The sequence below is a fragment of the Pristiophorus japonicus genome, chromosome 1, assembly GCF_044704955.1.
Source record: "Pristiophorus japonicus isolate sPriJap1 chromosome 1, sPriJap1.hap1, whole genome shotgun sequence".
NCBI classification, from domain to species: Eukaryota; Metazoa; Chordata; class Chondrichthyes; family Pristiophoridae; genus Pristiophorus; species Pristiophorus japonicus.
Window position 1 is genome coordinate 161,561,821 of NC_091977.1, and position 14,690 is coordinate 161,576,510.

Sequence of the window (14,690 nt, forward strand, 5' to 3'; positions counted from 1 at the left end):
ACTGCTAGGAATTATTGTTCCATGAAAATGGTTCTGGGGAGGGGGGAGGAAGTGCGGTTGCTGAGAATATAGAGGCCAGACAAGATGTGCTTAGTGATAAGACCACAACATGTAATAACAGTACTGGTTAAAGGAATAGTTCAAGGAAGGCTCCCATAAATTGATGTACTGCAACAAGCATCTCCACAACAATGTGAACTAACGCTTTTTGGAGCTCTTGCTGCTGCCAACACAAAACTATCAGCATGTATTCAGCCTGTACTGGGCTTATAGTGCCACATTGAGGACAGTGTTGATGTGAATGCAGCTCTAAATAGAATAACATATAGCCAGTGGTTTGTAGTTGCTCCTAGATGACTTCCTGGTTAGCAATTTGGCCAACATATTTCTCTCTCCACAGATGCTGCCTGACCCGCTGAGATTTCCAACATTTTCTGTTTTTATTTCAGATTCCAGCATCCGCAGTATATTGCTTTTGTATTAGTGGCCAACATATTTAACTCCTTTTAAGAGTTTGCAGTTCACGAGAAATTAAAACAGGGCATAGATCACCTCTGACTCATTGAAAGGGTAGATGAAGAGAGGTTGTTTCCCCTGGCTGGAGGGTCTAGAACTAGGGGGCACAGTCTCAGGATAAGGGGTCGGCCATTTAGGACCGAGATGAGGAGGGATTTCTTCACTCAGAGGGTTGTGAATCTTTGGAATTCTCTGCCCCAGAGGACTGTGGATGCTGAATCTTTGAGTATATTCAAGGCTGAGTTAGATAGATTTTTGGACTCTTGGGGAATCCAGGAATATGGGGATGGGGCGGGAAAGTTGAATTGAGGTCCATGAGCAGCCATGATCTCATTGAATGATGGAGCAGGCTCAAGGGGCTGTATGGCCTACTCCTGCTCCTGTTTCTTATGTTCTTATTTCCTTTTCTGACCTCTGTCACAGATTTTTGAATAGAGCTTTCCCAATTGCTCATCAAATCTTCCAAGAAGCTGCTTTGACTATTTTTTATGTTCTGCCAATCCAAAGTGTTTCTTGTACCACTCCTTAAATTATTATTTCATGTGGCTATCAGCCAACTGCACTGCAAAGATATATATACAGACTGCATGGTTTCACCAAGCCATTTCTGGACTGATTCCAATCGTACTCCCATTGTGTAAACAATCCCACACCTGTTTGCAGACATAATGGGTGTGATCCTTACCACTGGTGAGAAGCTATCTGATGTCTGACAGTTGCAGTCAAAAAGCATTGATGTCAGGTGATTTGATCTTCTGAGCATTAATGATGAGAATCCCTGTCTTCCAGAATCTAGCAAATGACTTGTTGAGCACTAAAAGTTTTGAAAAAGAAGGAAAGCAAATGCCACACTTACTACTCTGAAAGCCTGTTCTACCACTGTGTTGAAATAAAATGTCCAGTACAACAAATGATGTTCTCTCAGCAGATGGGTTACATCTCTGAATGCTCCATTTACTTCTGCAGTCAGCAAACAGCTACAATTATATAGAGCTTTAAAGGGTTAAATTTTGAACACAGGTTGCATAAACCTGGTTTGTATTCCCTTCACTTTAGAAGGTTGAGGGGGTGATCTAATTGTGGTGTTGAAAATGACAAAGACATTCAATGGTGTAGATACAGAGAAACAAATTCCTCTGGTCGGAAAATCCAGAACAAGGGAGCATAATCTTAAAATTAAGCTCGGCTATTTAGGAGTGAAATCAGGAAGCACTTTTCACAAAAAGGGCTGAGGAAATCCTATACTCTCTCCCACCAAAAGTCTGTGGCTGCTGATTCAAACTGAAATTTTCAAGACTAAAAAGAATTTTGCTGGGTAAGGATATCAAGGGATTATGGAGCAAAGGCAGCTAGTTGGCGTTGAGGTACAGATCAGCCATGATCTATTTGAATGATGCAACAGGCTCGAGGGGCTGAATGGTCTACTCCTCTTCCTGTGAGCTAAACAACTAAGTACAAAAATATGTTCTTTTAAGTCTTCCTGCCCCTTACCTCCTTCCTTGCAAAGGCAGTAACTCTTGCTGAAGTAGTTCCAGTAACACTGGCAGCTTTCTGTACCTCACCCATTTGGCCGAGAGAATGAAGTGTGAGCCTAGACAATGAATATCATCAGGCATTAAAAAATATTCAAAATACATAACAAGACTTTTAAACCATTCCATATTTTTAAAATTCAGAAACAAATGTGAAGGACTAAGATGCACAATTAACATGGATCTACCTCTGGATACATAAAATTTGACAGGGACAGTAATGCACAGTACAAATGTTCCCAATTAGTATACTTTGCATTATTTTTTGGCCTTTTAGACCTCTATTTCCAAAGCTGCACCCCACCCTGCCTTTGGACGAGTCCTCAATGTTTATTCAAATATTCCTGCAATTAAAAAAAAAATAAGAATCGCATGTCCTACTATTTCATAAATTGACTGTGCCTTTTTTTTTACCCAGAGGGTGTCACATGCCATTTTACATCATCTTCCTTTAGCTGGGAGGGTATAATATTCTGGGCAATGGCCACGTTCACCATCCTGTCAATCCCATTCTATAAATAATCTGCAATAGCCACATATCCAGCAGAAGCCAATCGTAGTTTGGTTAACCTCCCACCCCTTAGAAATGGATCTTGTCTTGCTTCCATGGGTCAAACAAACTACCCAAAAACTAAGAAAAATATCTCCATTAAGGCTAACAAGTTTAGTGGAAGGCAGTCCAGAGATGAACTCTTGACCTTTTAAGTGCCGACTGCTTGAGCTATCAAGCTACTTCAGAAAAGCTGTTCAATGCAAACCCTTTTTTCTTTCCTGGAAGGCCAATGTAGAAACATTCCTCTGGTAAGCATGTGACCATGTTCCAACCAATATAAGCATATCTTGGCTTTTCATTTTCTAATAACAACATTGATGCACAAGTTTTAAAAATAAACTATTTTCTGTGTGTCAAACTGTTGGACAGACATTTTTTGATATGGGCCAGGCACCATAACATACAGTGTGCATCTTTTTCCTGTTTAAATATATTTATTTAAATATGAAGTGTTCATGGAGAGATCGGATAACATTAAACTGATTCTTGCGTAAAATATGAGCAAATATGTATTTAATAACCACAGGATAAGTAGAAAATTGATTGAATTGTTTGGATTTCACTAAAAGGAAAGTAACTCAAGGTTCATTTTGCCTTTTTTTAAACTGAAAGGGCTAAAAATTCAGTTGTTAGCGCCATCCATTAGCGTCCCTCTCGGGTGCTAACGGGCCGCTTAGCTCATACCGACCGAGTTCCGCCCTGGCAGCACCTCACGGGAACTTTGGTAGAGGTTCACCGGCGGTGCTAATAGTTAGCATTGCTCACTCTAGCGCCACCCACTTGGTGATGTAGATGCACGTGTAACATCCCGTTAGCACCGTGATCGCGAACTTCATTGGGTTCGCCTGCCTTAGTGCCTGCCGGTAATCGCGACAGGGAAAGCAGGCGTTCCCCAACCTCACGGGTCGATAAGGAGACAGCTGATCAGGTGGGTGTCTATAAGTTGCGGTTTTTGCATTTACATTTAGTTATTGTGCACTTATTTCATCTTGATTGATGTGCAACAGCCTTCAAAGGAGCTCCAGTCCATTTTTTTCCAGTCTTCAGGAAGTCCATCAGACCTCCCCTTTAGGCGTTAGGATGATGGTTTCCAAGCACCAAAACTTCAGTAGTGCCCTTAGAGGAGTGTAGAACGCTTCCCTTAGCACTGCATTCTCCTCTTGGGGGCGTTAAAACTGAATGTCCCGATTGGAGGCGGTAAACATCGCCCGGCGCTATAGTTAGCGACCAGGCAGTGTAACTGTCTCAAACCGGGCTACACAGAATTTTTAGCCCGAAGTATTTTCACACAAAAGGAGGATTTGCATTGTGATAAAGTCATAATAATGGGAAATTTCCTTTGTTAAGCTCAGTGTAATAGAATAGTTCTTTATAAACGTGTTTAAGGTCTTGTACAACATACAGAGGAAGTATTTTCCTTAGTATGGGTGGATGAGAATATCTGAACCACTTGTGAACAAGTAAGAATGCAGTGAAACCTCTCAAAGTGCTCCTGCTTTACGTGGCAATGGGCTTTATCTACCACTCCAGTGAAATGCCTGCCTATTTATTTACTATACTCAGCCACTATTTGACAAAGGTGAATTCTTTACTTACTATTGCATAATAAATATTAACATTTATTTCTGAAGTCTTCAGTTAATGACATTCTTATCGTGGGCTGCAGTTATGAACTATATTGATTAACAGTGACAATAAAATATGCAAAGCTGCATTGCTTAGATTTAAACTAACATAATTAGAAATCTTTTGAACATATTTAGCAGAGTTCCAATAATGCATACCAGTCCTTAAACAAAAACATGGAGAGTAGTTTCAACCCTTCAATGTTGAATAATGAGCAAATATTTTTCAGTAACAGGGGGCCTGACAAGTAGAAAACTAACCGAACAGAGCTGCTGCCAATGGGAGCCCTAACTTTGATAACATGGTTGCTATTTCCTGAGGTGCTAAGATTTGCTGATAGTTTTCACTGCTGCCTCCAGAAGCAGCTGCACCTGATGGCAATGTAATGTTACTTTCAACAATAGAGGCCACTATCTGTTGTGGTCACTAGTTAGCTGACTGGCTTAGCCCACTGTAGGTGCCACTGATGTGGGTTTTTTTCCTCACTGCCTGAGCTGGCTTTCTTCAAACAATGGAGCACATATGCTGACCAGTAAACAAAGTTACAAACTGCAATTTTAAGAATAGCAACAACAACTTTCATTTATATAGTGGCCTTAATGTGGTAAAACATCTCAAGGCGCTTCACAAGAGAGTAATCAGAAAAATATTGACACTGAGCCAAAGAAGGAGATATTAGGACAGGTGAATAAAAGTATCGATAATGGGTTGGTTTTAAGGTACGTTTAAATGGAGGAGAGTGAGTTAGAGAGGCGAAAAAGTTTAGGGAGGGAATTCCAAAGCTTAGAATGTAGACGGCTGAAGGCATGTCCTACAATGGGGATGCACAAGAGGCGAAAGTTGGAGGAATGCAGAGTTCTCGGAGAGGTGTAAGTTACAGATCTAGGGAGGAGTGAGGCATGACAGGTGATGGATGAACAGGACTTGATGCAAGTTAGGATGCTGGCAGCAGGGCTTTTGAAGTTTATAACAAAGTAAAGATTATTTCAAGTCATTTTGATGTTGTAGAATCCACCCCAACAAAAAATAGGATGTATTCAACAGTAGGCCATATGACCCCTCGAGCCTGTTCCGCCATTTAATAAGATCATGGTTGATCTGATCTTGGGCTCAGCCCCACTTCCCTGTCCCGCTCCCCCTAACCCTTTACTCCCTTATCGCTCAAAAATCTGTATATCTCCGCCTTAAATATATTCAATGACCCAGCCTCCACAGCTCTCTTGGGCAGAGAATTCCATAGATTTACAACCCTCAGAGAAAATAAATTCCTCCTCATTTCAGTTTTAAATGGGCTGCCCCTTATTTTGAAAGTATGCCCCCTAGTTCTAGATTCCCCCATGAGTAGAAACATCCTCTCTGCATCTACCTTGTCGAGCCCCCTCATTATCTTATACATTTCAATAACATCACCTCTCAGTCTTCTAAAATCCAACGAGTATAGGCCCAACCCACTCAACCTTTCTTCATAAGTCAAATGCTTCATCTCAGGAATCAACCTCGTGAACCTTCTCTGAACTGCCTCCAATGCAAGAATATCCCTCCTTAAATAAGGAGACCAAAACTGTACGTAGTGCTCTAGGTGTGGCCTCACCAATATCCTGTACAGTTGTAGCAGGACTTCTCTGCTTTTATTCTCTATCCCCCTTGTAATAAAGGCTAACATTCCATTTGCCTTCCTGATTAATTGCTGTACCTGCATACTAACTTTTTGTGTTTCATGCACCTGTAAACCTGTGGAATTCACCGCCTCAGAGAGCTGTGGAAGCTGGGACATTGAGTAAATTTAAGACAGAAATAGACAGTTTCTTGAACGATAAGGGAATAAGGGGTTATGGGGAGCGGGCAGGGAAGTGGAGCGGAGTCCATGATCAGATCAGCCATGATCTTATTGAATGGCGGAGCAGGCTCGAGGTGCCGTATGGCCTACTCCTGTTCCTATTTCTTATGTTCTTATAGAGGGTTGGTAACTAACAGAAAACAGAGAGGCGGGATCAATGCGTCATTTTCCGGTTGACAAACAATAACTAGTGGGGTGCCACCTTGTCAAGCCCCCTCATAATCTTATACATATTGATAAGATCATCTCTCATTCTTCTGAATTCCAATGAGTAGAGGCCCAACCTACTCAACCTTTCCTCATAAGTCAACCCCCTCATCTTCGGAATCAACCTCGTGAACCTTCTCTGAACTGCCTCCAAAGCAAGTATATCCTTTTGTAAATATGGAAACCAAAACTGCATGCAATATTCCAGGTGTGGCCTCACCAACCTGCTAATACATTACCCCCAACCCCGTGAACTTTATCTTGTGTAGCACCTTATCAAATGCTTTCTTAAAATCCAAATACACCACACCCACTGGTTCCCTCTTATCCACCCTGCTTGTTACATCCGCAAAGAACTCCAACAAATTTGTCAAACATGATTTTCTTTTCATAAAACCATGCTGACTCTGCTTGACTGAATTATGCTTTTCCAAATGTCCTGCTGCTGCTTCCTTAATAATGGACTCGAGCATTTTCCCAACAACAGATGTTAGGCTAACTGGTCTATAGTTTCCTGCTTTCTGTCTGCCTCCATTTTTAAATATGGATATTACATTTGTGGTTTTCCAATCCGCTGGGACCTCCCCATAATCCACGGAATTTTGGTAGATTAAACCAATGCATCCACTAACTCTGCAGCCACTTCTTTTAAGACCCTAGGATGCAAACCATTAGGTCCAAGGGACTTGTCCACCTTTAATCCCATTTAGTCCCTTAAATATTAACAGTGAGGTATAATAAATAAGATTGTACTTACACCTAGGTGGTGAATAATTAAAAAGTAACAAAATGCTCCTTAAATCTCCTATCTTGAATATTTTCTCATGTTCTGACAAAAACTCAAATGAGTCATAATTGAGATTTCCCCTTGATATTCAATGACATTCCCATCATCAATTCCCGCACCATCAACATCCTGGGAGATCACCACTGACCAAAAACTTAACTGGACCAGCCACATAAATACTGTGGCTACAAGTGCCGGTCAGAGTCTGGGTATTCTGCAATGAGTGTCTCACCTCTTGACTCCCCAAAGTCTTTCCACCATCGACAAGACACAAGTCAGGAGTGTGATGGAATACTATCCACTTGCCTGGATGAGTGCAGCTCCAACAACACTCAAGAAGCTCGATACCATTCAGGACAAAACAGCCCACATGATTGGCACCCCAACCACCACCTTAAACATTCACTTCCTCCACCACTGGCACACTGTGGCTGCAGTGTCTACCCTCTACAAGATGCACTGCAGCAACTGGCCAAGGCTTCTTTGATAGCACCTCTCAAACCCACGGCCTCTCACCTAGAATGACAATGGCAGCAGTTGCATGGGAACACCATCACTGCAAGTTCCCCTCCAAGTCATATATCATCCTGACTTGGAAATATATCACCGTTCCTTCATCACCGCTGGGTCAAAGTCCTGGAACTGCACTGTGGGAGTACTCTCACCCCACAGACTGCAGCGGTTCAAGAAGGCAGTTCACCTCCACCTTCTCAAGGGCAATTATGGATGGGCAATAAATGCTGTCCTTGCCAGCGACGCCCACATCCCAGGAATGAATAATAAAAATTACGGATATAAGAAAAGCCAAGGGCAAGAAAAGAAAAAGACAGTTGTTCACCTAATATTCTCCCTCTAGTACCTTAGGGGAGGTATTTTATGTATAAATGATCAGACCTGTTTACATCTTCACAATTTCTCTCTCAGCTGTGCTATTTGTATAAGAGAATGGATCCAGAGCGGGAAATGACTAAAGTGTATTATTGCTTTAGTGGCGGAGTCTTTGGACAGGGTCAGCTCCTGGCAACAGCCTTCCCCTAAACAAGGCAGCAGCTGTGCCACCATGTCAGTCACAGTGGAATATCAGCACGGCAGCTGGTGCTGTTTCTGTTACAGAGTAAAACTTTTCAAATCATTTTATCTTAATTTTATTATTGTTGCTTTAAATACTATCTTTTAGCAACAGTCACAATCAGCAATGTAATGACATCAATATCGCGCTCTTTTCACTTTATTTATGAGGTAAAGTTTCTCCCTCTTTAGGGACTTGATGACCACTTTACCTTGACGACATTAACCAGAAGAAATAAGATAGATTTTTGGTGTAAAGGAGAATTGGCATGTGAGGAAAAACAGCAACAGAGCACTAATTGTTATACAAAGCAAGAAAGCATAGATAAATAGAATAAAGGGTTGAGATAAATGAAGCAATAAACACCGATGATGCCTCCAAACTGGCAGATTGTTTTATTTTTTTCTGGCTTTGATGGCACATTTTTATTACAGAATGATTTGTAGAGGCAATAAATGCTGTCCTTGCCAGCGACGCCCACATCCCAGGAATGAATAATAAAAATTACGGCTATAAGAAAAGCCAAGGGCAAGAAAAGAAAGACAGTTGACTGCTTGTGGCAACCTCAACTGCAGTGCCATAAAGTAAATGAGGAGGTTCTGCTCCTCCCAAGATACAGACACCAACAAGAATAGATGACTCTCCCAGGCACCTCAGGAAGTGTGTAGCACAAGAGCACCAGCATAAATGGCCAGCTCTGGCAGTGTTGGCTACCATTTGTTTCTGGCCAAAGGAAGGCTCAGCAATGCATTTTACCCAATGCCAGCTGGTATAGCTCTTCCGAAACCATTAGGAAATCAGGCGTACCATGAATTGGACATGCTGATTCTCTGCACCTGAATCTCAGACCTGCACTCCGTCCAATGAGACTTCTCACCAGGAGTGGATTCCCTGAAAATGTATCCCACAGTTTGCAGCGGTTTCAATTGCAAGCGATAAGTATTCATTTATAAGTGGCATTCTGGAGAAAGATTCTCAAACACACTTGTCACTAATTTTTATGGTTGTAGATGCTTGGGATGGGTGACCCAGCAGCACGCTGTCAGGGTGAAGCAGTCATGCTTTTTAACATGGAGTGCTGGACATGGAGTGCTCCTGTGTGACACCATTTCCAGTGACTTTTCCGTATTGCAGATTGGTAGGTTAGTACTCCCAACTGGAAATGTTAAATGTGATATTTAGCCTGAGCAAACTTTAATGATAGTACCCAACATAAACCTGGTATGTTCATGATAAAGCTTATAAAGTCATTTCTATGCAGCAGAGAGAAATTGTAATCACAGGGATACAGGACTTGCTAGACATTATTACTGATAAGTCTTGATTTTGAAATTTCAAGAATGCTGTTATTCCACAAATATCAATCAAATTAAAAGCGTATTTGACCTTAAACAGTGACTGAGTAATGTGCTAGGAATGTTCTGGAAAAGTTGATGGGCTGTCTTAGTGACATTTTTGGCCACAAAGCACTTTTTGCTTTATTTCCAAGATAGTGCTGAATTAGTGATCACTGTGAGGTTGCAGTGTTCCTTAAGCCACCTCTTATAGAATTCATTGAGCCTCAATAAATTATTCTCCTTTCTACTGCAGTAGAAATTCATGATCATCGGTGAAAAAAAATTCTCTTGTGACTCTCAGTGGAAATTCTTTGTGTTCTGGTGCCATCTGCTGCTCGCACTTTTACAATGTAATTTAACGGGGCTTGGAGCTATGTTTTTCAAAAATAAAGTGCGCTCTTTTTTTTTCTTGTACTTAATTAACAATTTTTTTTCCAGCAATTCCACAAGTAACTAAACAGTTGCTGATGAACCCGGTCTTCACCTGTGTTGTGTTGTCCGCCTGCATGGAGGTCGCAGCTATCAGTGGATTTGCTGCTTTTCTGGGAAAGTATCTGGAAAGGCAGTTTGGTCTCAGTGCCTCGTACGCCAACCAATTCATAGGTAAGATAATTATGGTGATATGTTTGACCTCTGATCAGTACTGTCATTGTCTGGAGGCTGAGATTAAAGAGTACTTGCTGTCTTTTTGGTACAAAGACACCAGTTTAGTATATACAGAAATATCTGCAATTGTTCTAGTGGGTAGAAATTAGTGGGCTGACTGCAAAGAAAGCTGCCCACAAAGATCTCTCACTCTTTGTGGTGAAAACCTTAGAGTTCTCGACGTTAAATTGATTGTAGCACTGTCAGAAGGGGATTCCGAGCACAGAGCAGCAGTGATGTCATTAAGCTATCTCAGCAGCCCATTACATTGAAGAAGTCTCACAGACAGCAAACCAGGAAATAAAATGCACTGATTCAATTCACTTTTCAAAAATTTTACAGAGAGTGAAATATAGATTGGGACATACACATGGAGTTAAGATAAAAGCTACAATATCATAAACAAACTTTAAAAAAAAACATTTTTTTTATTATTAAAAATCTAGTACATTTTCTATCATGTGGAGAAATTTGACATTCCACAAATATAAGTTTTGTTTTTCATGGCCAGAACAGGTGTTCAGCAGTCAATACACTGTCAAAACCCCAGTTACACCTATTCCAAAAAAAGGCTTAACTTTTATTAAAGTGTTTACCAGTGATATTTCACTAGAGAAGCCTAAAGAGGGAATTTTGTGAGGGGTCAGCAGACCCAGCTGTAAACCAGCTGCCACGCACCTTTCCCAAATGTCCGGTCTGTCAGCACTGACCAGATCTAAGATGCAGCAGTGGGGGAGGCAATTCAGGTCATTCGGACCTTGTTAACAGAGGATTAAGAACTATTTTCAGCTCACCTTCAGAGTTTACCAGGTCGCCTACAGGAATTGAATGGCTTTTGAATCATATCATTACTTGACAGCTGCAAATGTGCTACAAAAGCTCCCATCTCACAGCTGTTCATTTTCCAAGCTATTTGTTACTGCATTTGGAAGACAGATTGAGCTTTATGTAGGTTGCAAGTGTTTGGAACAAATTCTCTATCCAGTGTCACCTCATTGGAACAACCTCTCTCACCAGTGACAGATCGCTTCTGTCATCTCAAGTTCACCTGCCGCCTATTACATCAGCATCAGTGCTCTTGGAAACTATCTCACCTTGGTCCTCAGAATCCCACCATGCAGCAGCACCGGGCACACCAGCAGCACCAACAATAACACCAACCTTCTCTGCAATCAACTGATGCTACACAGGACAGAGGGCATCAGCACCTGACCATATTACTGCCCGGGATGCTAGGGATGGCCTCACCCTGGCCAGATTTGCTTCACTTTAAATTATACACCGTGGCTGCCCCATGATGCACCAGGTTGGCACCACCCTACACCAGCACCATAAAGCATCCCTACAATGCCCAAGCTATTCCTTTCACACTTATTAGCATTGTGAGAGATACCGTTATGTCTCACAATTCACTGCAACTCACTAAGCCATTTCCAAAGAGGCACACAGATCTGTTCAAGAACGCAAAGTGTTGAAAATAAAGGTTTCTATGTTTGACACCACAGTACAGAAACTTTGCATGAATATTGCATAAAACACCCAAGTGCCTACCCTTGTGTGTTGTTAGTTGGTATGATTAGACTAGGATGAAGATGAATGTGAGGGGCGGCTAGTGATAAGGGGGGAAGTGATACTGTAGATAGAGAGCGATCGGTGAAGATGCAAGGTAAGTTGGTGTGAGTAAGGATGTGCAGGAGTAGGATAAGGAAGGCAGAGTGATGGGATTGTAATGAGTGGCACAGCAACATGAGGTTTAGTGTGGCTTTGCAGTAACGTTTCGTGATGTACTGAGATCATTGAAAGGTTTGCGCTACTGCAGGCTGGTCCTCCTAACGACATCCCTGCTTGTGACTTATTGTGCAATGTGCAACCAGGTTGCATTGGTCTCCTGGGGAGGTCTCTTCCGCCCATTGGAAGGGAAGAGGACCTCCTTGTGTGCTGTGACTCCACCCATAAGCATATGGAGGGATTCATGGGAGAGCCTGGGTGCAGCCGTGCAGTGCTTGTCAGTGTTTGCAGCATCTCAATGCTGGAGAACACTGACAGCACAAATGTCAAGATAAATGTGCGCATGGTCCCTTTACGGAAACCGGCTGATGACGCCAAATGGTGTTATCAGACCCGCTTCCTTCAATTGGCCGTTAAACACGCTGGGTGGGCTTAACAAGCCCAATCAGGGAATAATCATTTTGGATAGTGAGGCCGGGACCCACCACGGACCCGCCAAGGTTGGTAAAATCCATCAATTCAACTGTTTTCACTGATTGTTGGCTCTGGGGAGTTCCACAGCACAGTCTGTGTTGGAGCAGTGAATTACTGACCACAACATCAGGATTCTCGCATTTATCTGCGCATGCACTAAATCCTGAAGTTATGGTCAGTATCAGAGGGGTAATGACGGTGAAGTGTCAGCATTATCACCCCAAAATCTGGGCCACTGTGCGTACTAAACTATTACCAATGCATTGTATTAATATGTATGATGTGGTGCACTTGGAGTCAGAGCAAAGCTGCTCAGTCCACCAAGTCGGTTCCTTCTACTGACCATATACAATTTGCATTCTAATGAGCTCTACGCAAACTCCTCAATCTCCTGAGAGAAGTGCCCATGAATAGGAGCCATCATATTCCACACGTTAATGGCCATAATACCCTTTGCCTTATGAACGTGAATCCAATTCAAAAGTATATTTATTATTTGTCCAGCTGCTTTTTGCCACAGAACTAGCTGCTTATTCAGAGAATCTACCCCATTATTCTGTCAGCGAAGAAAACATTTAACATGGGGAAACTGGAGCCATTAGCATTGGACGTTAAGGCCCGTTTGGAAGAAAAAATGGCAGCCACCTTGTTTCCGCCCGCTTGCGGCGCGAAAAGTGGTCGCTGCCATTTTGGGCAGGTTGGCTGTGCTGCCATTGCCTGTCCTCTCTTCCCATATTTAAATGATCCAGATCATGATAACAATTGGCATGCAACGCTGAATTGATGCATGATCTAGGATTTTGGACGTCTCTGCTTTTAATAATGCCCTCTCCAAAGCAAGCATGGAAGAACGTGCGTGCAGCAGTACAACAGAGACACTGCCAGCACCTTTTAAAGGGACACACACAACTTTCAGGTAAGTTTAGATTTTTGCTTTTGGACTGGTTTCTTTACATTTTATTGGGGTAGTGTGCTGACATGGATTGAGAACTGGTTGTCAGACAGGAAGCAAAGAGTAGGAGTAAATGGGGACTTTTCAGAATGGCAGGCAGTGACTAGTGGGGTACCGCAATGTTCTGTGCTGGGGCCCCAGCTGTTTACATTGTACATTAATGATTTAGACGAGGGGATTAAATGTAGTATCTCCAAATTTGCGGATGACACTAAGTTGGGTGGCAGTGTGAGCTGCAAGGAGGATTCTATGAGGCTGCAGAGCGACTTGGATAGGTTAGGTGAGTGGGCAAATGCATGGCAGATGAAGTATAATGTGGATAAATGTGAGGTTATCCACTTTGGTGGTAAAAACAGAGAGACAAACTATTATCTGAATGGTGACAGATTAGGAAAAGGGCAGGTGCAAAGAGACCTGGGTGTCATGGTACATCAGTCATTGAAGGTTGGCATGCAGGTACAGCAGGCGGTTAAGAAAGCAAATGGCATGTTGGCCTTCATAGCTAGGGGATTTGAGTACAAGGGCAGGGAGGTGTTGCTACAATTGTACAGGGCCTTGGTGAGGTCACACCTGGAGTATTGTGTACAGTTTTGGTCTCCTAACCTGAGGAAGGACATTCTTGCTATTGAGGGAGTGCAGCGAAGGTTCACCAGACTGATTCCCGGGATGGCGGGACTGACCTATCAAGAAAGACTGGATCAACTGGGCTTGTATTCACTGGAGTTCAGAAGAATGAGAGGGGACCTCATAGAAACGTTTAGAATTCTGACGGGGTTAGACAGGTTAGATGCAGGAAGAATGTTCCCAATGTTGGGGAAGTCCAGAACCAGGGGACACAGTCTAAGGATAAGGGGGAAGCCATTTAGGACCGAGATGAGGAGGAATTTCTTCACCCAGAGAGTGGTGAACCTGTGGAATTCTCTACCACAGAAAGTTGTTGAGGCCAATTCACTAAATATATTCAAAAAGGAGTTAGATGAAGTCCTTACTACTAGGGGAATCAAGGGGTATGGTGAGAAAGCAGGAATGGGGTACTGAAGTTGCATGTTCAGCCATGAACTCATTGAATGGCGGTGCAGGCTAGAAGGGCCGAATGGCCTACTCCTGCACCTATTTTCTATGTTTCTATGTTTCTATGTTTCTAGTGGCTTGGTGTAATACATTTAAAAATTTGTTAAAGTTTGCAGGGAGTGCTGCTGGACGTTTGCAAGATTTTGGCTCTTAAAGGAAGGCCACTTGCTCCCAGTCCTGGGGCTCTAGTTGCAGTCCCCCTTGCAGCATGATGTGGAGATGGAGCAGATGCAGCAAAGGGGACAAGCTGCTTGTGGAGGGAGGAAGCAGAGGAGGAAGAAGAAGGAAGGAGGCAACCCAGACAGCTCCTTTCTGACTGGGATATTCAGGATCGAATCATCCGCTAGTGGTACTAG

General features: G+C 42.6%; 1 protein-coding gene across 1 annotated transcript in view; it reads left to right on the top strand.

Moving 5' to 3' along the window:
• LOC139266749 (solute carrier organic anion transporter family member 3A1-like) overlaps positions 1 to 14,690 on the top strand; it is a 467,845-nt gene that overhangs the window by 351,692 nt on the left and 101,463 nt on the right. The window contains exon 5 of the mRNA XM_070884345.1: positions 9,903 to 10,067. Within this exon, the coding sequence (XP_070740446.1) occupies positions 9,903 to 10,067 (165 nt within the window). The remainder of the gene's footprint in view (positions 1 to 9,902; positions 10,068 to 14,690) is intronic.